This window comes from Aotus nancymaae, unplaced genomic scaffold, assembly GCF_030222135.1.
Source record: "Aotus nancymaae isolate 86718 unplaced genomic scaffold, 86718_ANA_hifiasm-v0.15.2.pri h1tg000049l, whole genome shotgun sequence".
Classification (NCBI taxonomy): domain Eukaryota; kingdom Metazoa; phylum Chordata; class Mammalia; order Primates; family Aotidae; genus Aotus; species Aotus nancymaae.
Window position 1 is genome coordinate 25,892,387 of NW_026988463.1, and position 26,253 is coordinate 25,918,639.

General features: G+C 49.3%; 1 protein-coding gene across 3 annotated transcripts in view; it reads right to left on the reverse strand.

Annotated features, from left to right (window-relative positions):
- Positions 1–26,253, reverse strand: part of GSG1L (GSG1 like) — a 271,431-nt gene that overhangs the window by 70,368 nt on the left and 174,810 nt on the right. For 2 of the 3 annotated variants that reach the window (XM_064362882.1, XM_021672327.2), the window contains exon 3: positions 19,652–19,804. The exons of the other annotated variant lie outside the window; for it this stretch is intronic. In XM_064362882.1, coding sequence (XP_064218952.1) covers positions 19,652–19,804 — 153 coding nt within the window. The remainder of the gene's footprint in view (positions 1–19,651; positions 19,805–26,253) is intronic. 3 annotated transcript variants of the gene reach the window in all.

Sequence of the window (26,253 nt, forward strand, 5' to 3'; positions counted from 1 at the left end):
TGTGCCTCTTGTATGGCTGGACCTTGCTGTTTTTATTTCTATAACCCAAGAGTTCTGACTTTTAACCAACGAATTTAACCCAGTTACATTTATTGTAAGTTGAATTTATTTCTGCCAACTCCAGCACTTACTAAATGTGCCACTGACATCCCAGAGGCACAGCTAGGCCTGGCAACAGGGGGCCCCAGTCTAAAGGCCTGACTTGACTCAGAGAACTATTGTATTTAGAGATGACAGCCAAAAGAGAGCCCAAGCTCCTCATATTGGGGCAGGACAAAGAGATCCAATAGTCCAAGGAGTTCCTGTAGCCCTGGCTCAGCTTCTCCTACCTACCCTTATTGAAGACCCACAGTAGTTTATGGCTAAGCCTAGCCCAACTGTGTTAGGACTCATAATCAGAAGTGGTGACCACATAGCTCAAACTGGATTTTAACATGGAGGAAATAAATTAACTCATGCAATGGAAAGGCCTATGGATCATTTGGCATTAAACAGAGCATGATCCAGGTGCTCACAGATGAGGTCACGAATCTGTCTCTTCCTTTCTCAAGCACTGCTTTCTGTTGGCCTCATTCTCTGGCAGATTCCCTCCATATGGTGACTCCATCAGCTCCCAGTTTACATCCTCTCATCTTTAAAAAGGGCGTTTCTGGTGTTCCAGCAGTTGCTACAAACATCCTAGAACTGAATCTCATTGCCTTGATCTCTATCACAGCCTCATCCCTGAACCAATCACTGTGGGCAAGAAGATGATGTTTTGATTGGCTGGGCTGTGGGGCCACCTCTGCAGTGGGGTGGGGCACAGTAAACATGGCATGAGAGTGGAAGAGAGAAGGTTTCCAAAGGAAAATCACTGTGTTCTAAGCTGAAGGAGGAAGAAAGGATGCTATCAAGGCAAAAAGCAAAGAAATCCACTAAGAACACTATGACATGGAGGCGACGTAGAGACAGTCAGAGGCGGGCTCAACGCAGCCCTTTACTGCCTCTCTCCTCGGACAGCCACAGCCCTGCAACTCTCAGCAAAACACCCAAAAGTCAAAGTCATCAACTGGACTTAATCTTCTCAATGGTGGCTGCTCTCCCCTGTGCCCACCTGCAGCCACCACCGAGAGAAATGTTGAGAGATGGAATTGCACAATGACCTTTAGAAAAATATGGTTTCCCCTCAGATTGAACAAATTCCCACCCCTTGGACATGAGAACCAGAACCCAGACATGAGACCCAACAGGCTTTGATGCAGCAAAATGGAAGTCACAAAGCCCTCGTGTGAATTCCCAGGAAAGCTCTGAACATCAGCCTACAAAGCTGAGGATGAAGCCCTGCTCTCCAGGTCCAGGGCTCTCCCTGCTGGCTGCATTCTGGCCTCAGGAAGGAGCCAGGCCCATGGGTGGGGGCCACCTCCGACACCACAACTCTACCCAGTAATTCCTTCATCTGAAAACATTCACAGAGGCTCCCACTGAGTCCTACTGGGCTCCAGAGACACAGAGATGAACAGAATATGGTCCCTGCCACAAGGCTCAGGGCTTGGTTTGGGAGACAGGTTTGTGCTGTGAGGTCTCCCTAGACTTGGGGTCAGCTGTAACGTCTGGTGCCTGAGACCAAGATGGCACCAGCCCCATGCATTCTTCTGTGAGCCAGTCCAGCACACCCCTACACTCTGGGCTCCTGGCCACACTGGGCTCCAGGCCAGCCATCTCCTGCGATGTCTCTTACTTCCCTCAACCTCAACCCCACTGTGCTCTAGGTCTGCCAGGCTTCTGGCCCTCTGTCATCCAACTCCTGACCTGGACCTTGGAGTGTGTTTTCCTGGATTGACTGAGAATCATCCCCAGATTCCTTTGGCTTGATACTCTTTTGGTCACCTTGGGAAGGGTCCCCTGCCCCAGCATCACCTGACATCCAATCCTGGCTGAGAGTCCTATAGGGCTTCTTAGGCCCTGGGGGGTTCAAACCACTGCCACCTAGTGGGGAGTAGAGGTGGAAGTGGCTGTACTGGATAAATGTCAACAGCAGGGCAGGGACACCTCTTTCTCTCTCATTCTCATTCTCTCTCTCTCTCCCCCCATACATATATATATAAAATATATATATATATATAAAATATATATATATATATAAAATATATATATATATAAAATATATATATATATATATATAGTATGTATCTCCATATACATATATCTGTGCTCTAATCACTGGCCATAAATGTACTTCTTTTCTCTTTTCTTTTTTTGAGACAGAGTCTTGTTCTGTCCCTCAGGCTAGAGTGCAGTGGTGCAATCACGGCTCACTGCAGCCTCAAACTCCCCAAGTAATACTCTTGCCTCAGCCTCCTGAGCAGCTATGACCACAGGTGCACACCACTATGCCCAGCTAACTTTTTCTTTTATTTTTTTTAGAGATGGGGTCTCACTGTGTTGCCCAGGCTGGTCTCAAACTCCTGAGCTCAAGTGATCTTCTCATCTTGGCCTCCCAAAGTGCTGGGATTACAGGTGTGAGCCACCGTATCTGGCCAAATACACTCTTAGTTTCTGTTTCTCTCTGCGTGTGACTCTCTAGTTCTGCCTTCCTGTGTCTCTTTCTACTTTTCACCGCTGCTTTTCTCTGTATATCTCTCCTGCCCCTTTCTCTCTGTCCTCTCACACACAGATACGTCCTTCCCTTTCTGTAACTGATCTTGTCCGCATCTTCTCCCCCATTACATGAACTACATACAGTGTCACTGTAATACCAAATCATGACATACTTACATACCATGAAAGTCTCAGAGCTGCCATGATATTACCGATTCTGTTACAGTCATCATCCTCAGAGCCAATCATGTACCAAGTGCCGTGCTAAGCACTTTATATGTGCTCACTCCTTCAATCTCCACAACCCCTCCAGCAGTCTATTATCCCACTTTGGAGAAGGTGTAACTGAGGCTGAGGGAAGATGGAGAATTTGACCAAAGGCACATACCTGGTGTTGAGGCCAGGATCCACACCTGGGCAATCTGCCCTCCACCCCTACCCAAATGCAGGCTCTCACTTTCACTTTTCCTTTTTTTTTTTTTTTTTTGAGGTAGAGTCTTACTCAGTCACCCAGGCTGGAGTCCAGTGGTGTGATCTTGGATCACTGCAACTTCTGCCAGCCAGGTTCAAGCCATTCTCCTGCCTCAGCCTTCCGAGTAGCTGGGACTAAAGACGCACACCACCAAGCCCAGTTAATTGATGTATTTTTAGTAGAGACACGGTTTCACCACGTTGGCCAGGCTGGTGTCAAATTCCTGACCTCAGGTGATCCTCCTGCCTCAGCCTCCCAAAGTGCTGGGATCACAAGCATAAGCTACCGCACCTAGTCCTCACTTTCACTTTTCTAGACCTACAGTGAAGCATTTATTAGAGGGTTCAGGCTGATGAATGCAGCTCACACCAACCCCCCTGCTTGGCCCACCCTGGCCCAGGGGCAGAGGAGAGAGTGCCTATTTGAAGGGTCAGAAAGATTCAGATGTGTCTTCCAATCCTCTCCTACCAGAGTTTCTGTAACACTCATTCCTTCAACAAGTATTTACAGAGGCCAACTTGGTGCCTGTGGTACTAGGGATACAGGAATGACCCGGACAGACCAAGTCCTGCCCTAAGGCTCATGCTCTAGGAGGAGGGGCAGGAATAAACGCCCACTCAGATCAATGCACAGGCTCAGTTCAGAGCACGGCAGGTGAGGCAGGGCTTGGGCAGGCAGGCACTGCACGGCTCTCGGCCCAGCTCTCCCACTCACACTGTGTGACCTCAGGCAAGTTAGTTAACCTCTCTGGGCCTCCTTCTCCTCATCTCTAAAATGGGGGTGAGATGCCTGAGGAAAGGGCCTGGCACATTGGCAAAGAGGTAGGAACCACTGGGAGGCAGAGTGTGGACCTGGCTCCCACGTGGATGGCTCAGGGGCAGGGCAGATCAGTGAGCGCTACCCCATGAGCTGTGGTGGGTAGTCCTCAGAGCCTGGCTGCTTCTGGTGGCTGGACAGACTGGAGTTAGACTCTCCCCACTGAGCCCTTGCCCACTGTGTGTTAGCGACTCCAGGAGCCCAGCCTTTTCCCTGCAACAGGGCTTTGGCCTCAGTTTCCCCGCTGGGTTCCCCACCTAACCCACTCCGGGATCCTATATCTGTCTACTGGCCACCAGGAGGAGAGTACCTGCAGCGCGTCCACCCTGAGGATCTCTGGCGGCCCCGCCCACCCGCTCGGCTTCCTCCTGAGGCCACGCCCCCTGAGGCCAGCCACTTCCTGGCCACGCCCCTCAGAGTTCAGCCTTCCGGCTAGGTCCCAGCCTGGGCCTTGCAGTCGTGTCCCGACCTCCTGGCATTTCCCCGGAGACCAGGCCCTGACATTCCCAGCATCCCTTGCTACACCTACTCCACTAAGTCCCTTAAAACTGCCAGAAACCAGCAGTTCCTCCAGCGTAGATTTTACTTCCAATTTTTATTGAACTTATTAAAATTCTTACCTCTTCCCACCTCCCCAAAGCCCAATTTCTAGTTGGCCCTGTGCCTGGGGCCAGGCTCATTTGTATGAAAGGCCCGATGGCCTGCAGACTCCCTCAGTCCAGGCTTCTAGCAACATGCGAAGAATGTGTCGGAATTTAAATAACGAATGATTTTCATCCCAGCGGACAGGGGAACATGACGGGGCCTGCCCCATACGTCCTACCTCCGGAAGTCTCACTGGCTGTCGCCTCCATGATGACAGGTCCCGATCCCCTTCTAGAATCTTCAGACACTTCTGCAGGCCACTGATTTGCTTCTAACACTCCAACTCATTCATTGAGCTAACATTTATTAAGCATCCTCTGTATGCAAAGCGTGGGGCCAGCCACAGGGGATGCAGCCACAAATACGGCAAGGCTATTCCTCCAAGGCTAATGAGGAGAGTGACATAAACAGTGACGTGAAATCAATTATTACAAATGCTAAAACAGAAATAGATCCAGCGACCATCTAAAACTGGCAGCTAATGGGTTGAATCGAACCTGCAGATGTTGGCAAGAGCTGTAAAAAAAAAAGATGATATTTTGGGGCCAACATTTTAAAAATCTGGAGGATTTCCATTAAAATATGGGAGTTTTGGCTTCTCTTATAAAAAATCAGAAACTCTGGCAACACTGGGTCCACATTTCTTCTCGACAACCCTCAGCTGGAGCTGGGCCAGAGCTGGGCTGTTTCCTGCGGGCCTGCAGCAGCCAAGCCCTCAGCGATGCCATCGCCTGCCCGTCTGCTGCCCTCATATAGCTCCCACCATAACCCCAGCTCGCTCACTCATCCACATTCCCTCCCAGGCCACTCAAGGCATCTGCGCTGCAGCCTCTGAGAAGAGCCTGAAGGAGATAAAAGGTCTGCATTGCCTGGCTTGGGGAAAGGCCTCCAAGAGGAGGCGAGCTTGAAGGTGGGCTTGGGAGGCCAGCATGTATTCACAAAGAGGCAGGGAGAGGAGGGAAGGAAGGAGGAAGGCAGATGTGAGTGCAGCAGCCAGCCGGTGGGAACAGGGTTTGGGGCCTCCCATCCTGCCAGAGCTGGGGGTCTCCTGCATTGATAGGGCTCCTCACGGAGGACGGGCTCAGTTCTCCTCTGATCTCCTAGGACCTTCCTTGGACAGGTAAGAGGAAGGCTACAGGTGAGTGCAAGTTACGGAGGTGGAGGGAGCAGAAGAAGGAGAGCCTACAAGGCTCTGGGAATCGCGGAGGGGCTTTGAGGAGAGTTTGTGACCTTCCCTTCCATATGATTACACTTGATGATGGGCTAGTATACAGCAGGTGCTCAACAAATGTCAGCCTGTTTGCTCCCTGTCTCTCTTCTTCCTCCTTTTTCTCTCACTTCCTTCTTCCTCCCTCCATCTCTCTCTCCTTCTCTGTCTCTGTCTCCCTCCATCTCTCTCTCCATCTCTGTCTCTGTCTCCCTCCATCTCTCTCTCCATCTCTGTCTCTGTGTCTCTCCATGTCTCTCTCCTTCTCTCTTTGTCTGTCTCCCTCCATCTCTCTCTCTTTCTGTTCCTTTCTCTCTCTCCTTAAGTGTGTCTCTCCCTCTGCCACGGGCCACTGTTCTTCATCTTCCTCTGCCTCCCGTCTCCTGCTCCATCTCTTTCGTCATCAGGGACCCTCTGCTCTCCTCTCCTCCCTGCGCTGTCCTCCTAGCCCTGCAGACGCTGAGATGTGGGGATAGAGTGTTTCCCACGGGAGGTCCCACCTCAAACCTCACTTCCTCTGCCTCCAAAAAAAAAAAAAAGAAATTAATATGAGGCTGGGCACAGTGCCTCACATCTGTAATCCAAGCACTTTAGGAGGCTGAGGCAGGCAGATAGCTTGAGCCCAGGAGTTCAAGACCAGCCTGGGCAACATGACAAAACCCCATCTCTACAAAAAAATACAAACACTAGCTGGGATTGGTGGCACCCGTGGTCCCGGCTACTCAGGAGGTTGAGGTGGGAGGATCACCTGAACCCAGAGAGGCTGAGGCTGCAGTGAGCCATGATTGTGCCAGTGTGCTCCAGCCTGGGTAACAAAGGGAGACCCTGTCTCAAAAAGCAAAAAAAAAAAAAAAAGAAAGAAAATGTGGTCAATCCATACAATGGAATATTATTTAACCATAAAACTAACAAAGTACTGATACGAGCTACAACACGGTTGAAGCTTGAAAGCATGTGAAGTGAATGAAAGAAGCCAGTCATAAAAGATCCTATGTTCTATAAATCCATTTATAGAAAATGTCTAGAATAGGCACATTCCGGAACAGAAAATAGATCAGTGGTTGCCCGGGGCTGGGAAGATTGGTGGAAAATGAGCAGTGGCTGCTGGTGGCACGGGGTTTCTTTTGGGGGTGATGAAAATATTTTAAAATCAAGCTATGCTGATAGTTACTAAAATGCATTGAATTACATGCTTTAAGCATGATATGTAAATGATACCTCAATAAAGTCGTTTAAAATTTTTTGAATTAAAAATCAGGAGTTGTTTTCTCACTAAAAAACAAAACAAAACAGGTTTTGGCCTTCCTCGAATGCCACGCATATGAACTCCCAAGTTTCCACTCTCGAGTCGACCACTGCTGCTATATCCCCTGCTGTATTATATCTGGCCAGCTGCACTCATTTAAGTCACCTCCACGGTCACTCTGGGCATTAGATGTGAGACCCCCAATCTGGAGTGAGGAGACCGTGTGTCCTGAAGTTACCAGCCTCGTTCTTCCATCTCATGTTCAGTCCTAGCAGCAAAGAGCCCTTGGGGACCAGAAGGGGCCACAGGGACAGAGCCATGGATGCCCGGTAGTAGCCTACATGGACCAGTCTAGTAGCAAAGCACGTGAGCCTTGAAGCCAAAATTGCCACTTACTAAGCCTGTGCCTCAGTGTTCTCAACTATAAAATGGGGACAATAATAGCTCCTACCATCATAGTGTCAGAGGCATTTGAACCAGAATGACTCCGTCTTGATGAGGGGCTGGGTAAAATGAGGCTGAGACCTACTGGGTCGCATGTCCAGGAGGTTAGGCATTCTAAGTCACAGGGTGAGAGAGGAGGTCGGGTCAGCAGAAGATACAGGTCATAAAGACCTTGCTGATAAAACAGCTTGCTGTAAAGAAGCCAGCTAGAATCCACCAAAACCAAGATGGCGATGAGAGCGACCTCTGGTTGTCCTCACTGCTCATTATATGCTAATTATAATTCATTAGCATACTAAGAGACACTCCCACCAGCACCATGACAGGTTACATATGCCATGGCAACATCAGGAAGTTACCATATATGGTATAAAAGGGGGAGGAGCCCTCAGTTCTGAGCATTGCCCACCCCTTTCCTGGAAAACTCATGAATAATCCACCCCTTGTTTTGCATATAATTAAAAACTAATGCTAAGTATTCTTAATTGAGCAGCCCGTGCCGCTGCTCTGCCTATGGGGTAGCCATTCTTTATTCCTTTACTTTCCTGATAAAGTTGCTTTCACTGTACTCTATGGACTCACCCCAAATCCTTTCTTGGATGAGATCCAGGAACGCTCTCGTGGCCATGGACTGCAGTAGCAATAGCGCTGGACAGAGGTCATGTCTCAGCACACAGTAGGTGCTCAATAAACGTGAGCTATTGGTGCTATGATTCTTGTTTGTGATTTCAAATTCAGAAGTTCTAAAATCCAAATGTTTTTTGCAACTCATCTGGTCACAATACCTGACTTGGCCTTAACTTCTTTGGAACATAAGCCTGACCTGGATGGATGTGAGGCTATTTACTACCCTTACGTGTCACCCCCCAGCCTGCATATGTGTTTTACTGCAGAAATATGAATGGATTTGATTGCCTGGGGACTGTGACCTGGATGATGAAGATGATAATGACAAAATCAAACCCTTCCCCTTCTTTGCCAGATGTTGCATTAAGAGCAAAAAATGGTGGCACAGCCCCAGGCAAAGGCAGTAGGGAGAAAACACCGAAAAATTCTGAAGATAAATCTACCAGCCCAGGGGGATGGGAGCTTAGAATTAAAATTAAGGTCCTATCCAGAAATGAAAGAGCTGAAGTGTTGCTTGCACACCTGGGCCTTGGGATAAGAATAGCACTGGCCACCTTAGCTTTAGCGGACTGAGTCTGGAGAGATTCAGCTTGGTCCACTACCTTGGGGAAAGGAGGGGTGAGATGGGTGGCTAGAGAGGAGTGAAATCTGTAGCATCTAAAACACACAGGGACTCCCCATAGAGGGCCAAGCTAAGCAGGCCCAGCCCTATTGCAAATGCTTAAGGCATTAGTCCCCAAACAGGGAAGACGTCCCAGGCCTCTCCCTCAATGCATCAATGGCTTGAATTGCCCCAAGTAGAACATAGCTGGGAGCAGGGAGCAGGTGACAGTTCAGCTGCAGATATGTGCTCCTGTCTCCCCATGGAGGACCCTTGTTGTATAATAAAGAATTTGACTAGCCTTTGTCCCTGCTTCCTGGGAGGAACACTCTAAATCCTTGGAAGTTTGTAATACAAGTGTCTTTGTTATTCATGAGGCCCTTTAATCACATCAGATTTGATGCTAGTGAGATGAGATAACTCAAAGTGGGGGCTGTGGAGGGTGGGGTCACTAAAAAGATCAGCCTTTCAATTACAGTGCCGGGATTTTGAGCCAGCCTGACCTCAAGGAGGGGAGGGGACTAGAGACTGAGATCATCAACATGGCCAGTGATTCCATCAATCGTGCCTATGTCATAAAATCCCAATAAAAACTCTGGACACTGAAGCACAGGAGAGTTTTTCTTTTTTTTAAGACAGGAACTTTGTCACCCAGGCTGGAGTGCAGTGGTGCAATCATGGCTCACTGCAGCTTCTTCAACCTCCCAGGCTCAAACAATCCTCCTGCTTCAGCCTCCCAAGTATCTGGGATGCAGGAGTGTGCCACCACGCCCAGCTAACAGGCGAGCTTCCTGGATGGTGAACACATGACATGTGGAAGGGTGATTTGTCCTGATTCCACAAAGAGACAGCATGGGAGCTCTGCATCGAGACCCTCCCTGACTTTACCCTGTGTGTCTCTTCCTTTGTCTGGTCCTGAACTGTATTCTTTATAATACAGCTGTCACCTTAAGTAGAGTGACTTCTGAATTCTGTGAGTCATTCTAGTGAATTATCAGCGACTTGAATTTGAGGCCAGTTGGTCAGATGTGACAGTGGCCTGGGGACCCCTGAACTTGCAGCTGGCATCTGAAGTGGCGACAGTCTTGTTGAGGACTGTGCATTAAACCTGCAGAGTGTGATGCTGCCTCTGGGAAGATGGTATCAGAACTGCATCACCATAGACCAGCTGGTGTCAGAACCCCCCACCCTGGGCTTGACTTGACTTTCTATGGCAGACATTGTCTTGCCTCCATTCATATCTCCTTGGCCCATGCCAGGCATCACCTGTGGCTTTGGCTAGGCAGTTCCCATGCAGGTTGGTGGCTTCTTTCCTCAAAGACTTGCATTCTTAAGTGGAGAAGCCTGGAGATGAGAAGTTAATGTCTCAGGAGCGACCCTAAACTAATGGAGATGGAAGCTGGTGAGTAAATATCACTGCTTTCTCACCCCTTGCGTGAGGAGTTCTGGGTGTGCTCTACTCAGCCTCCATGACGGACTGAGCCCCAGTGGGCCACAGTGGTTACCTTCTCCTCAATACTCCCTTTAATGTCTTTCCTCCCTTCCTGGTCCTTCTCTACTCTCCCACCATACTAAGACCACCTCCCGAAGAAACTACTTGCACCTGAATCTCCATCTTAGGGTCTGCTTTGGAGAAACTCAAAATAAGACCTCGGCCACACCATGGGCATGTCAACAGACCCAATCAAACCTGGCGTATCAGTGAAATTCATCTTCTGGCATGGTGATTTGTTTCGAAATGAATCTCTGAACCTAGCTGATCCAATTATAGTCCTCTTTGGACAAAACTCCAAGCAGACGATATTGGAAGGGAGCTCTCTCTACCTCTAGAATTTTAAATTAGCCTGGGCTACTCGTGGCCATCCTTCCATCAGCATGGAGAGGGCCTGATTGAGAATAATAATACAGAAGAAGGCAGAGTTTAGAGATACAGATTCCAGATTACATGATCACCTGGATGCAGCTGTGCCTGAAGCCCAGCCTCTCCACTTTTCAATTACTGAACCAATTGATTTTCAGCACCACCTCCCCCGTTTTTTCCTTCAGCTAATTTGATCACGTTCTTGTTACTTGCAAATAAAAGGATATTTAATAGTATGTAAATATTCGTCTTTATGACTTAGAGCCTCTACTTTTTTTTTTTTTTTTTTTTGAGACAGAGTCTTGCTCTGTTGCCAGGCGCCAATCTGGAGTGCAGTGGCACGATCTTGGCTCACTGTAACCTCCACCTCCTGGGTTCAAACAATTCTCCTGCCTCAGCCTCCCGAGTAGCTGGGACCACAGGCACACGCCACCACGCCCAGATAATTTTTGTATTTTTTAGTAGAGACGGGGTTTCACCATGGTCTCAATCTCTTGACCTCGTGATCCGCCCACCTCAGCCTCCCAAGGTGCTGGGATTACAGGCGTGAGCCACCGTGCCCAGCGACCCTCTGCATTTAAAAAAAAATACTTGCCCTCATTGTTCAACACCCACCTATGAGTGAGAACATGCGGCGTTTGATTTTCTGTTCTTGTGTCAGTTTGCTGAGGATGATGGTTCCAGCATGGGGAGAAATGCCAGATATAGGTGATGGGGAGGAAGGCAGCAAATCATACTGCCACGTGTGTACCTATGCAACAATCTTGCATGTTCTTCACATGTACCCCAAAACCTAAAATGCAATTAAAAAAATATAAAAAAAAAAATACTTGCCCTCTAAACTATGAGCAAGAAACTGAGTCTGCTAGGCCAGGGGAACTGAACAGAAGGGGCTGTGGGTGGGGGATTCTTTTAGGACAGATTAAGGTGGCAGGGGTGACTAGTGGAATTAGGGTCCCAGCAAACTTGTCCTAAGATAATCTGTGGCCATTGAAAGGAAGAAACATAAACACAATAAGACAAAAGTCACCACAATAAGAGTAAGCTCCATGAAAATGCCAAGGAATTAAGGAAGAAGTGGAATAGGAAGGAAGCCTTGCTTGGGGGAAGGTGCCATGATTGAACACAGAACTTAGATCTGAGCTTCCTGGCAGCCAATGGAAAAAGGCAAACTCAGTGAGCTACATGGCTCACATTCACTCCCAAAAGGCAGCACAGATCAGACTGTAAGGCAAATGGCTCTGCAAATTTGCTTTCCTGAGAAGCCACATGCTGCCTGGCTCCTGGTGCTGGTAACAGGCCCAGGGGAGTTCCACTCTGCCTGCTTACAACCTAGTTCCTGAGGATTCGGGTATGGACAGTGCAGTGGGGTCGGCACCCTTGCCCCTCAGCCCCCAGGCCTCCAGGTCCCCAAACTCCTGTCCAAAGCATACCAGTGGCACCCATCCCGCAAGCCACAGAGGAGGGTGCTGTTCACCTTGGGCCACACTCTTAAGATGGGACCTGAAACTCGGATTTCAAAGAGTTTCCTTGTCTTTGGGAATCTGGGTTTTATTGTGAAATTTCATTTTCTCTTTAGGTAACAAAATAGACTTGCTGATTTCTCCTCGAGGCTGATTATTCCCTGGAGATGGACAGGTTTCTCTTTGTACCAGTGCTATTCTTCCTGAAAGCCCATAGTTAGCCGGACTGTGCAGGAATTTTCCAAATCTCTTTTTTCCTAAGTAGATCAGCCTCATTTTTTGAAGGAGCTGGGGGAGGAACAGGAATATAACCAGCCGGCTCTCACTGCCCTTTCTGGATCTAAGCCCCTGGCCACCAGGGAGCAAGAGGGTGGCAGAGCCCTCTCGACCGAAGTCACAAGACTCAGGGAAGTGGGGACGCGGGCAGCGAGGGCCACTCCTGGTCTCGAATTAGTCTTGCTCTGCTGGGAGAGCACAAGAAAAGCCCAGTTCAGGACCACATTATGACTTTTATGGGCCCTAGGCACTTTTGCCGTCGTAGACCTATTCCTCCATAAAAGATGTATTAAGATTTACCTTTTATGACAGTAATGGTATAAAGACAAATATGACCCTGTCTAGATTCATTCTTATATCTTCATTATTATTATGCTCTTTTTTTTTTCCTTCTGATTTTAAAAGAAGTCAAAATTAAACATTTCGTGGGTCCCTAGAAGTACTGTGAGCTTCAAGCCCTGTGCCGGCTTGAGAAGGTGACCATGGGAGCCAAAAGTCACCACCCTGAACTTCCCAGTTCACTGCCCCTCCCCCACCCTGTCCCTCGGCCCTGGGGGGCCACTTTCCTGTACAACCCTCTGCTGCCAGCAACACTGAGTGTAGCGACAGCCTTGATCCTTTTTCTCCCTTCATTGAAGCATCCAAATCCCAGCCCCTAGGCCCCAGCCTTGAAAATCACCCACCCTTGATATCTGATCAAATTGCCCCAGTCTCATTTTGACAGTGCTGGCCCCTGGGGCCATGATCTGTCCCTCAGTTTATTCAAGGACAGCTAGGAATTATAATAATAATAATAACAATAACCACCTGAAGTCCCAGGTGCAAAGCTCTGCTCAGAGCACTTCACCATGGCACACTCTAGGGTTCAACACATTACTAGCTATGTGGCTGCATGCAAGTCAGTTTTCTGATCTGTAGAATGGACATAATGTTAGTCCCTCTCTCTCTAGGAGGAGTAAAGAGATGAATGCCTGTGGCAGGCTTACGCCAGGACCAGCGCATAGTAGCATCTGTCAAAGAAAAAAAAATAAGGTTTTTTTAAGAGACAGATTCTTGCTCTGTTGCCCAGGCTGGAGTGCAGTGGCATGATCACAGCTCACTGCAACCTTGACCTCCTGGGCTCAAGGATCCTCCTGTCTTGGCCTCCTGAGTAGCTGTGTATTAGTGTATTCTCACACTCCTAATAAAGACATACCCAAGACTGGGTAATCTACAAAGAAAAGAGGTTTAATTGACTCACAGTTTTGTCCGGCCGGGGAGGCCTCGGGAAACTTAGAATCATGGTGGAAGGGGAAGCAAACACATCCTTCTTCACATGGCGGCAGGAGATAGAATGAGTGCTGAGCAAAGGAGGAAGCCCTTATAAAACCATCAGATTTCGTGAGAACTCACTCTCTATCACGAGAACAGCATGGGGGAAACCGCCTCCATGATTCAGTTACCTCCACCTGGTTCTGCCCTTAACCTGAGGGAATTATTACAATTCAAGGTGAGATTTGGTGGGGACACAGCCAGACCATACCAAGCTGGGAATAAAGGCTCACATCACTACACCCAGCTATTTTTTTTTTCCATAGAGACAGGGTCTCACTATGTTGCCCAGGCTGATCTCAAATCTCAGGCCTCCAGTGGGAGGCCCTTCAGCCTCCCAAAGTGCTGGGGTTACAGATATGAGCTATCACACCCGCCCTGTTAAACAAAAACTTATATAGACACTCGGTAAAATGGTAAGGAAGACTTATTCGAGAGGGACCACTGCCAGGGGGGGTTTGCAGTAGTGGGGAGAGATCAGGCTCAGCTCTGAATACAAGGACAAGTGGGGATTCATAGCCAAGGAGCAGGGTGGGGTTCACAGATGAAAATCACTAAGAAGCAGTATCGGGGAAAGGGGATTCTGGCTAAACTCACTCGAGTTTAGCCAAAGGGTTTTTGCTGAGGGCAGGCCAGGGTGATAACACAATCAGAGGCGAGGGAGGAGGAATTTGATCAGATATCAAGAGTGATGTGTGTCTGATAAACAGATCCAGTAGGATTCTTGCTAAAACCAAACTGAGTAGACCAAGGACATAGCCCAAGATTGAGGTCTGGTCAGAAAGAGGACTCAGAGGGGCCTGATTCAAACCAGGTCAAAGGAGAGAGTCTTTATCGCATCTCTGTCAATGATGGCTATTGTGATTAATCATAATGAGTGAATGAATTATAATTCCGTTGTCCTTCGCTATCCACAGGGGATTGGTTCTAAGACTCCCCATGGGCACTCAAATCCAAGGATGCTCAAGTCCCTGATATAATTTGGGCCCCACGCTTGTAATCTCAGCACTTTGGGAGGCCGAGGAGGGAGGACTGCTTGAGGACAGGAGTTCAAGACCAGCCTGAGCCAACACAGCAAGAACCCATCTTCACAAAAATTTTAAAATTAAAAAAATTAGCTGGGCATGGTGTCAGGCACCTGTAGTCTCAGCTAGTAGGGGGGCTGAGGTGGGAGGATCACTTGAGCCCAGGAGGTCGAGGCGCAGCAGGCCGTGGTTGTGCCACTGCACTCTAGCCTGGGCAACAGAGCAAGACCTCATCTTCAAAAATAATAATAGAATATTTTTAACTTTTAAAAAATGGCTTACTATTTGCATACAACCTACGTGCATCCTCCCAGATACTCTAAATCATCTCTAGATTACTTGTAAAACCTAATGCGACATGAATGATATGTACATAGTTGTTATACTGTATTGTTAAATTTGTATTATTTTTATGGTTGTATTGTTATTTTTGATTGCTTTTTTTTTTCCAAATGGTTTCCATCTGGGGTTGGTGGAACCCATGGCTGCAGAGGGCTGACTGTAATTGGTTAGAGGAAGGGCTGTCCTGGTCTCTGCCTTCTTCACCACCCCAGAAGGCACTGATCTTGGGCTGACCTGGTCCAGCAGACATCAGAGCCCAGCCTCTCCCAAGATGGACCTGGCTGTTGGCCTCTGCCCAATCCTGACTGCCAGCTCTTCCTTAGACAGAAGGCAGCACTTTCCCTCCCCCAGGAGCAGAGCAGAAGCCCTCTCCACCTCCCCCAAGCCCCTCACCACCCCTTGCCCTGTTTCCAACGGGCTCCCTAAAGACCAGCCTCCCATGCCTTCCTGGCCAGACGCCCAGCTCTCTGCAGCAGCCTTAAAGTTTATCCCCTCATATCATGCCTCTCCTGTTTATCTTCTCCCAGGCATGAATACAAAATCCGTTCTTTCCACCACTTGCTACCTCAGTCTTACTCCAGCATCTGGCTGCTATATACTTCTCAGTTACTGTTTTCTGAAGACTTAAAAATCTTTGTCCACCCGCCTGGTCACTCCTGCAGTGCGGGCCTGTGAAAAGAGCACAGGGCTTTGAAGCCATGGGAGCTGGGTTTAATCCTAGCTCCGCAATGACCAGCTGCATGACCTTGGGCAAGTCAATTAACCTCCCTGAGCCTGGATTGTTTATCTGCCTGGAATTATGGAGACAATCTTATTTGCTTTCACAGTGGGTCTGCCCGCTAGGAGAAAACCTGGGTTGGCTTATGTGTTTTCTTGAGGGGCAGAAACTTTGAGAAGTCCTTGGAAGTGGAAGAAAGAGTCCCCCACCTCCTGCCCCCGACAAGGAGCCTGCCTGCAAGAACTGGTGGTGGTTGCTTGTGGCCAATGACAAACTTCCGTTGTGTGGCTGGAGTGAGCAGGCTGGGGGAAGGGCTGCATGCTTTGGAAAATGGAGGTGATTTTTTGATGATTGGTGCAGGGAAAGGAAAGGAGAGATGAACCCGCTGATGAAGGAGAGGGGGCCGGGTGCCTGCCCCCAGGACATCACGCCCAAACCATCTGAGACAGACTGATCATCTCTCCTCCAGCCCCTTCCCCTTCTTCCCCATCTTGGTAAGACCACTGGTCACCCCATCCCAAGCCAAAGGACAGCTGAGGGATCGCCCAGGTCGGGGCCCTCTGACCATCTGGCCCCTTCTCAGAATAGAGTTTTATGCTGCATAATATGAAATACATAGAATCACAGAGGCAACCAATTACACTGAAATATAGTTAGCAACATATTTAAACAAACCATTGTAGAGGAATGTGTGTGCTGTTTCGTTAACATGTGAAATGAGATTCAGTAGAAAGTCTAATGAGCACCATACTTTTGAAGGAGTGCATTTGGAGGTAGCCGCAGCTGTGGTGAGATTTCATGAAACGTATGGATTACTGTTGGTGACCATGGCACGGGTCTCCTCCCCTCTACTGTGATTTGTTGGAGGAAATGCTAAATGACAGTTAATTTCATGTTAGAAATTTAAAGATGCTATTTCCCCTGACTGGGCTCAAGACCCCCTGAATTCTGTGTACTCCAAGCTAGAAACCCTTGACTTTGACTCTATTTTCCCCTAATCACCCACTCCCACACGCCCCTCCCAACCAGTCCCCAAGCCCTGCTGACATGACCTCCTGCACCCTGGACCTGCCCCTGTCCCCACCCATTCTCCACTTGGGCCTTGCTGCTTTGCACCAGTATGGCTCCGGCAGCCTCTGACCGGCCTCCCCACCTCCATTCTTGCTCCCCTCCCTCTGTGCTCCACCCTGAACCCAGAGGGACCATCCCCAATATGGTCTGGCTGTGTCCCCACCCAAATCTCATCTTGAATTGTAGTTCCCATAATTTCCACGTGTCATGAGACGGACCTAGTGGGAGGTAATTGAATCATGGGGGTAGGTTTCCCTGAGCTGCTTTTGTGATAGTCTCATGACAGTGGATGATTTTATAAAGGGGGAGTTCCCCTGCACACGATCTCTTGCCTGCCACCATGTAAGACATGACTTTGCTCCTCATTTGCCTTCCACCATATTTGTGAGGTCTCCCCAGCCAGGTGGATCTGTGAGTCCACTAAACCTCCCTCCTTTATAAATCACCCAGTCTCAGGTATGTCTTTACTAGCAGCATGAGAATGGACTAATACAACCCTCAAATGCAAACCTGACCATGTTGCCCCTTGCTCCACACTTCAGTGGTTCCCTATTGCCTATATGGTAAAATCCAAAGACCTCTGTGAAGCACCGAGACCCTCACAAAACTCTCCAACTTCATCTCTCAACATTCCTCCTCTCCCTGTTCCCAGTCCTCCCACCATTCTGAGTTACATGAAGGTTCCAGAATATGCCACGTCATCAGGCCTTCGCTTACGCTGTCCACTCCACCTGGAATGCCCTCCCCAAGACGTCCACCAAGTAGACTTTCACTTATTTTCCAAGTCTCACTCAAATGTCGCTTTCCCTATGCCCACACCATTCATCCCCACTCCCGGGGCAAACGTGGGTGCCCTTCCCACAGGGCTGTTAACACACCCAGTCCACAGAAGTCCATACACCATGTTACAATCATCTGAGGAATATGCCTCTCCACAAGATCACAAACTTGGCCAGACGTGGTGGCTCATGCCTATAATCCCAGTGCTTTGAGAGGCTGAAGCAGGAGGATTACTTGAGCCCAGGAGTTGGAGACTATTCTGGGCAACCTAGCAAGACCCAACTCTACAAAACATTGAAAAATTAGTTGGACGAGGTCGCCTATAATCCCAGCTACTCAGGAGGCTGAGATGGAGTATCGCTTGAACCCTGAATGTCAAGGCTGCAGTGAGCCATGATTGCACCACTGCTCTCCAGCCTGGGCAACAAAGCAAGACACTGCTTCAAAAAAAAAAAAAAAGAGAGAGAGAGAAAGATTTCAGAAGGGCAAGGACTGAGTCTTTCTCCTTCAACTCCCCCAAAGAAGCACAGTGCCCAGTTAGGCCTTCAGTGAATGTTGGTTAAGTAAATAAAAGATAGAGAAAAAAAAGAATAAACAAGCTTTCGGTCCTTGGATGGCTAGGGATGGGGCGCAAGGGGGCCAAAATGCACGTTGCGTGTGTGTTGTGACAATTTTTCTACTTTTCTTCTTTTCTTTACCATCATGATTGGATTTCCTACATCCTGGGGATGACAGATCGGCACGTTTTGATTTATGGCATGTGCTCTAATTTCTTGAATGCAGCTCTCTATTCTTTGAAGGATCCCTCTGTCAAATGTACATACCTCAATTAGGAGAGATTACTTCCCTTACCAAGAGACTCATCGTTTCGGTTTCATTAACTAGAGAGTTCTTCCAATGCGTGAAGAATAGGATTAAATTTATAGAAATTCAATTTACACTCTGCTTTTTGGGAGCAAATATCTTACACAGCCAAGCCACTGTTCTGTCTGCCAGGCCTCCTGAAGTTCTAGTTTATAGGCTTCCTTTATTCCCTTCCTGCATAATCCCAGCTTAACCCCTGATGACCTGGAGCTGCTGCAGTGACCCTGGGCACCTGCCCACCAAATCTAAGTATTTGCTTGGAATCGTCTGTCTCCACCTTCCCGAGTCATATGATGCAGCTGACTCTCCCATTCTTCCTGAAACCCTCAAAATCCTTGGCTCATGACCTTCCCCACAATCCCTGCCCAGCCCACACTTGCCCTTGAGCTTCCAGATGTGTTTGATCATTCGACTTCCAACGCAGCATCTCCACGTGGAGTTCTCAAAGCCAGATGAGCTCAGAAAGAGGAGCTACATGCCCTCCAACCCAAATCGCTGCCTCCTCCTCCTCCTTCTTCTTCTTTCTTTCTTCTTTCTTCCTCCTCCTCCTCTTCCTTCATCTTCTTCTTTCTTTCTTCTTCTTCTTCCTTCTTCTTCTTTTTTTTTTGAGATGGAGTCTTGCTCTGTAGCCCAGGCTGTAGTGCAGTGGCACGACCTGGGCTCACTGCAACCTCCACCTCCTGGATTCAAGCAATTCTCCTGCCTCAGCCTCCCGAGTAGCTGGGATTATAGGAGTGTGCCACCGTGCCTGGCTAATTTTTGTATTTTTGGTAGAGATGGGGTTCCACCATCTTGGCCAGGCTGGTCTCGAACTCCTGACCTTGCAATCCACCCGCTTCAGCCTCCCAAAGTGCTGGGATTATAGGCGTGAGCCACTGCACCCAGCCTAGGCTTCTCTTTTATATCCCAGGGAAAGGCAGTGCAGTCAGCCCATTCTATACAACCACCGCCCTCTCCCTGATGCTGCAAATCCAGTCTGTCACAGACCGTGTGGCACTGATCTCCTAAAGACATCTCGAGTTCATCTGCCTCTCCCCGCCGCCCACACGTGTTATGCTCCTTGAGGTCTGGGACTGTCTGCTTTTGTTCATTGCTATGACCTCAGAACCTGGGCCGGCACCTGGCATGTGACAGATGCTTAGTCAATATACGTTAGAAATTTTTTTCACAAATGATAAAACTCAGACTCACAGAAGAGAAACGATTTGTCCCATGTCTCCCAGTCGGTACAACCAAGGCTCACCCCAAGGGCAGCACCCCTTCTTGCCTCTGCTGTGAGAGGCCACGGGACCAGCCACGCCTTACCTGAGAGCACCGTGAAGACAGCCGCGAAGGCGTTGAGCTTGAGCCCGTCGATGACATTGCTGGAGTGGAAGAGCTCGAGACACATGAGGCTGAAGCCGACCACCAGCAGCAGAATGTACAGCACCTCGGAGACCACAGACAGCCACAGGACCCCTGTCCAACAGAGGCAGAGAGGCCGTGAGACCAGGGGCAACCCAAGACGGACCCACCCGGTGCCTATTCCTCCCACACCCGTGGAGGATAGCAAGTCATTTTAGAATAGACCCTGGCTCTGGGGTGGGTCCTGATTGATGATGGAAGGCTGTCATGGACGCCCCATCCTTGTCTGCAGGGACCGGCTAAGGAACCCAAGCTTAAATCAGCCAGTGCCCAGAGCACAGCATTCTCTGGAGGCCCATTACTGGGGAAGAACTTTCATCCTGTGACTGGACCAGGGGCTCCCTTTCTTTCTCATGGGTTAGATGATCACCACTGAGAGCCAGCTTGTGGCCATGGAGCCACCAGTTTAGGGTGAAGCTGACGCTGGAGATGCAGAGAAGAGTGATGGAACAATGGCCTCATCAGACCAACCACCAACGCCGGGAGCTGCCCTGTTCTGGACTTCATGAGATAAACTACGGTGTTGTTAGGCTGGTTAGTGTGAGGTTCTCTGTTACCTCCAACTATACATTTTGCTTTGTTCTTTTTTTGGTTTCCTTTTTTTTTTTTTTTTGCGAAAGGGTCTCACTCTGTCACCCAGGCTGGAGTGTGGTGGTGCTATCACGGCTCACTGCAGCCTCACGCTCCTGGGCTCAAGCCATCCTACCACCTCAGCTTCCCAAGTAGATGGAAATATGGGAGTACACCACTACATCTAGCTAACTTTTTATTTTTTGTAGAAATGGGGGTCTCGCCATGTTGCCCAGGCTGTTCTCAAACTCCTGGGCTCAAGCTGTTTGCCTGCTTCAGCCTCCCTGAGTGCCGGAATTACAGGCATGAGCCACCACATTCGGCCACCTGTGGCTCTAAGTATGCCACCTCATACACAAGGTCCCTCAAGCGACACCTGCACGTTTATCTGCCCTGTGTCCTACCTCACATTTTTCCTAGACCCTACCATTGCTACTTCCACACTTCAACCTTGTGGTTCTCCCAGTCAGTCATGTTCTGGTGGGGTCCTGCCCTCCTGGCTTAGCTGATTGGTCCAGTATGATCATCTGACTTTTAACTGACCAATCAAAGTCTTCCTCTAGGAATCTGCCCTTAGAACCACTGAAATAGAAGGAGAGAGAAGCTCGGATGAGAGTCTCAGCATTTCGGCCACATGAGCACCTGGTTCCAGCTGTTCCTGAAGGCCACCTGCCCGCCTGTCCTTCCACTGGTTTGGCAGTTCAAACGTTCTTTGTATTCCCTGAGATAGCACAGCTCCCTTTTCCTACAAATTGGTCCAAATTGGATTGCCATCATTTGCCATCTAGTTTATGGGGCATCTGCTGTCTTTCCTACCCATATTATAATAATGCCTGCATGCTTTTCAATGGGAGAGCCTTTTTCTTCCCTCAGTCTTCGTGGTTCCATTGCAGCTGACCCATATCTGGGCTCCATGCTGGGGCACATGACTCATGGCTAGCCAGTCAGAGCCCCATGTCCCTCCAAATCCAGTCACTGGTTCAGGAGTGAACTTCTCTAGACCTCAGTTCCTTCGTCCATAAAATGGAGGTGATGGCTGGGTGTAATGGCTTGTGCCTATAATCCCAGCACTTTGGGAGGCTGAGGTAGGTGGATCACCTAAGTTCAGAAGTTTGACAACAGCCTGGCCAACATGGTGAAACCTGTCTCTACCAAAATACAAAAGATTAGCCAGGTGTGGTGGCACCCATCTGTAATTCCAGCTACTCAGGAGGCTGAGGCAGGAGAATTGCTTGAAACCGGGAGGCAGAGGTTGCAGTGAGCTGAGATGTCACCACTGTACTCCAGCCTGGGTGACAGACTCCATCTCAAAAAAAAAAAAAAAAAAAAAAATCAATTAAAACCTGGTTCGGCGTGGTGGCTCACACCTGTAATTCCAGCACTTTGGGAGGCTGAAGCAGATGGGTCGCTTGAGGTCAGGAGTTCGAGACCAGCCTGGCCAACATGGTAAAACCCTGTCTCTACTAAAACTACAAAAATTAGCCAGGCATGGTGGCGTGCACCTGTAATACCAGCTACTTGGGAGGCTGAGGCAGGAGAATGGCTTGAACCTGGGAGGCAGAGGTTGCAGTGAGCCAAGATCATGTCACTGCACTCCAGCCTGAGCAACGGAGTGCGACTCTGTCTCAAAAAATAAAAAATAAAATAGGGGTAATAACACCTGTCTCGCAGTGTTGTGATGTTACGAGGATTCAGTTGCACAGCAATGTAGGGAGCTTATGTTAGTACATAGTAAGAGCTCAAGTCATTTGTACTATTACAATTTTTTTAGAAGAACATGGTGGGGATATATCCAATGGGGACTGGGAATAGAGCCCAGGGGCTCTTGATGAGGTCAAGGCTAGAGAGAGAGTCAAGAGGGAGAAACCACATTGTGGGGGCATGTATTATTTCTGAAAGAGAAAGTACCAAATAGAAGATGAAACTAGGAACACATCCCCATGGGTTGCCTTCCAGGTCACACTGGTCATGTGGTTCTAGCAAGACCCACATGTTAGAGAAGGGGCTATGGACCAGGCTTGGGCAGTAAGACATGGACCCATGACCCAAGTCTGTTCAAGGAGAATCAGCCTCAGGCCTTTGCAGGAACTACTGGGAGAGAGAAGCCTGCCCCACCTCCCTTCCTCCCTTCCTCCCTTCCTCTCTCTTTCTCTCTTTCTTTGTTTCCTTTCTGAGCAGAGTCTCACTCTGTCACCATGCTGCAGTGCAGTGGTGTAATCATAGCTCACTGCAACCTCCACCTCTTGGGCGCAAACAATCCTCCCTCCTCAGCCTCCTGAGTAGCTGGGAGTACAGGCATGCACCACCATGCCCAGCTTACTTTTGTATTTTTTGTAGAGATGGTGTTTCACCATGTTACACAGGCTGGTTTCGAACTCCTAAGTTCAAGTGATCGTTCTCCCTCAGCCTCACAAAGTAATGGGAGTGTAGGCCTGCGCCACCACGCCCAGCACCAGAAGCCTTTTCTTCTTACCAGGTTTGAGGCTAGAAGGATGTAAAGATGGAATTGACTGAATTACCAGGTAGCAAGAGCCTTCATGAGAGTGAACCCAGTGCCAATGGAGGCAGAGCCAAGAGATGGAGGAAGACTGCATCCTGATGACATTGTTTGAGCCCCTAGATCCAGCCATGCCTGAAGCTGCCAGTCCTTTGTTCTTTCAATCACATGAACCAATTAACTCTTTGTCATTGTCTATACCAGTTTGAGGAGAATTTCCATCACAACCAGGAGTCCTTATCTTCAGCTTTTCTGTTCTCCAAAGCTGTCAAACCTGTCCTTTTCAGCTCTCTGCCTTTGCACAAGCTGTTCCTTCCACCTGGAATGTCCCAGAGACATCCAAGAAATACTATTTATCAAATAAAACAAAAGAACAGTAAATTCTGAGTCCCTACCTGCTCCCTGACGAAGAACCCAGATGCTGAAACACCCACTCTCGTTCCTAGCGCACCAGCGCTTTTAGAGTTTACAGAACTTCTCTTTTCCTCTTCTTCCTTTTTTTCCCCCCTACCAAAATATCACATCTCCTGGGCAATTCCTCGGAGTTTTGTAAGAGAATAATGTGCTCTTGGCAGCCTGGATGTTGTTAAAACACCCCCTGGCACCGCACACTCAGCCTCCGAGCCCTTTGCTGGCCCGAGGCCCACCAGGCAGCGGAGAGCGCAGCAAGAAATTCAGAGAGCGCTGAGCCTGCGGGAGGGTGGCCGCCCCCAGAGGGTTTCATCCCCAATCCAACCGCCTTTACCTCGGAGCTGCTGGTGCTCCTCTCGCTGGGTTTCCAGCCCCTGCTGCTGCCGGCAGGGACCGCCCCTCATCATGGCGCTGCTCACTGACTCAGCTGCCTCCCCCGCGCAGCCCCCACACCGCAGGGGGTGCGTTCAACCCTGCCCACGTGGGCCCCGGGCCAGGACTCCTCCCCCGCACCTCCCCTCACAGCGGGGCCCAGCACTGCTCTTTCAGAATTGACGGGAGACGGGCTGGAGCTTGGAGGTGGGGATGCTCCAGAAGTAACTTAACTATGGGGAAACAGGCAAGGGGTCCCCGATGCCTGGCGGGGTTGTGCTTATTTATTTATTGAGACAGAGTCTGGCTGTATCGCCCAGGCTGGAGGGCAGTGGCGCCATCTCGGCTCGCTGCAACCTCCACCTCCCAGGTTCAAGCAATTCTCCTGCCTCAGCCTCCCGAGTAGCTGGGATTGCAGGCACCTGCCACCACGTCCGGCTAATTTTGGTGTTTTTAGTAGAGATGGGGTTTTGCCATGTTGGCCAGGCTGGTCTCGAACTCCTGACCTCAAATGATCCACCTACCTCGGTCTCCCAAATGCTGGGATTACAAGCCTGAGCAGCGCCCATCTGGGTTGCGCTGCTTTAAAAAAAAAAAAAAAAAAATATATATATATATATATATATATATATATATATATATAATGAGAGAGAGAGAGAGAGAGGCGCTTGTTCTTTGTCCAGGCTGGAGTGCAGTGGCATGATCATAGCTCACTGCAGCCACTGACTCCTAGCCTCAGGCCATCCTCTTGCCTCAGCCTCCGTAGTAGCTGTGACTACAGGTAAGTGCCACCATGCCCAGCTAATTTTTTTATTTTTTATTTTTGTAGAGACAGAGTCTCATTATGTTGCTCAGGCTGGTTTCGAACTCTCAGCCACCAGTGATCCTCCCACCTCGGCCTCCCAAAGCACTGAAATTATAGGTGTGCCTGGCCGAGTTGTGCTTCTTTTTCCAGCTAGATCGCTAGATTTATTTCCTTGTCTTCTTACTGGGCTCGGGAGCATCTGTCTCCAAGTTTCAGCCCACTCCAGCCAAGGAAATTAATAACAATAATGATCATTCTGGTTGTTATCATTGTCACAATAAGGGCTGACAGTTACCAGGTCTTTATTATGTGCCAAGTTAAAAAGGAGGGTGCTGGTGTCCTGCCCAATCTCCTAGGCTCTCTTTTTAGAGTTTCTGTCTTTGGAGGATTGGCTTTGGGCAACCAAAGCCCATTTTGTCTATCTTTGTTCAGAAAATGACTGGGAACTTACATTTCTCTCTTAGCTGCCATCGGCACATGGCTGACTAGCAGGGTCCTGTCCTGTGGCTCTGGCTGGGACAGTCGGAGATGTGACCCACACTGCAAAGCCCCCGTGGGGTCAGACTGGCCTGACACCATGCCTTGCTTTCCTTTCTCCCTTCCCTGTCCTGCAGTGTCAATTTCCTTACCAGTGTCCTGAGGGAGCATTGCCTTCACCAATGACTTTGCACCCAAATCCTCATCTTACGCTGCGCCTCTAGAGAATCTGATCTCAGATACAAAAATTCATGCAGATTACATCCCCAAATCTTCCTAACGGTCCTGCCATGTAGCAATGTATCACTCATTTTGCAGACAAGAAAACTCAGCTTCTAGGGGATTAAGCAACTGGTCTACACAGCTCGGTAGTAGCATAGTCTGGATTCAAACTCAGTTCCCCTCTGACTCCAGGAACCAAGGTCAGCAAGGAGGCTATGATCAGGACAGGGTGGCCACTTGGAAATCATATTCTCCCGCTCTTAGCAGATTGCTGAGCCGGTCTGGCTGTGGGGCATAGGATTCCCTAGTCAAGGCTCTAATTCAAGATATTCTCCAGAGTCCCAAACAATTCTGGAACCAGGTGTCCAGAAGAGGATGGCTGCTGACTGGGATGGAGTGGCCCCTTCGGTTCTCAGGGATCCTGGACCAGCCGGCCACCAGGCTTGATGGGGAAGGAGGCCACCGGGTAGAGAAGGCAGTCTGGAGGATTCTTGGAAGCCAGGCTAGGAAAACTGGCCTTGACCTGCCTTCAGGGGCAGGTAAGGGGCTTAGCCCGGGAACTATGTCTGCCGAGAGGAGGGTGAAGAATGGATGGACAGGATGGAAAGAGCTCCCAGAGGCTTCCACTGCACTCCACACGAGAGATGACGGTGGCCAGACTGTGGTCACAATGGAAGTGCGGACAAGTAGGTGAACTGATAACCCCTGAGGGGTGGACTCAGCGGGCTGTGCACCTATGAACCCGGCAGCAATGGAGAGGGATGAGGCCACAGTGGTGCCATGTTCCTGGCTTGGACACCTGAGCAGACGATGGCGTTCCTCACTGAGCATGGAACTCAGACGTCAGACAATGGCGTTCCTCACTGAGCATGGAACAGTGCTGAGGCAGGAGGACAATGACATGCAGAGCCCACATGAGCTGCGGAATAGCCGGCAGGGATGTCCACGAGCTGGAGCTCAGACAGGTGTCGGGCACTGGCAAGACATCAGCAGTCCCTCTGTATCTGCTGTGATCGTTGGAAGGTACTTGGAGCCGACAGGATGCTTCTGAAGCCACACCGGGCAACAGAGAACAGAGTGGGAGATGGGATTCCAGGGGACAATGACACTTAAGGGGAGGGAGCAGTGGCAGGGAGCTGTGAAGGTGCA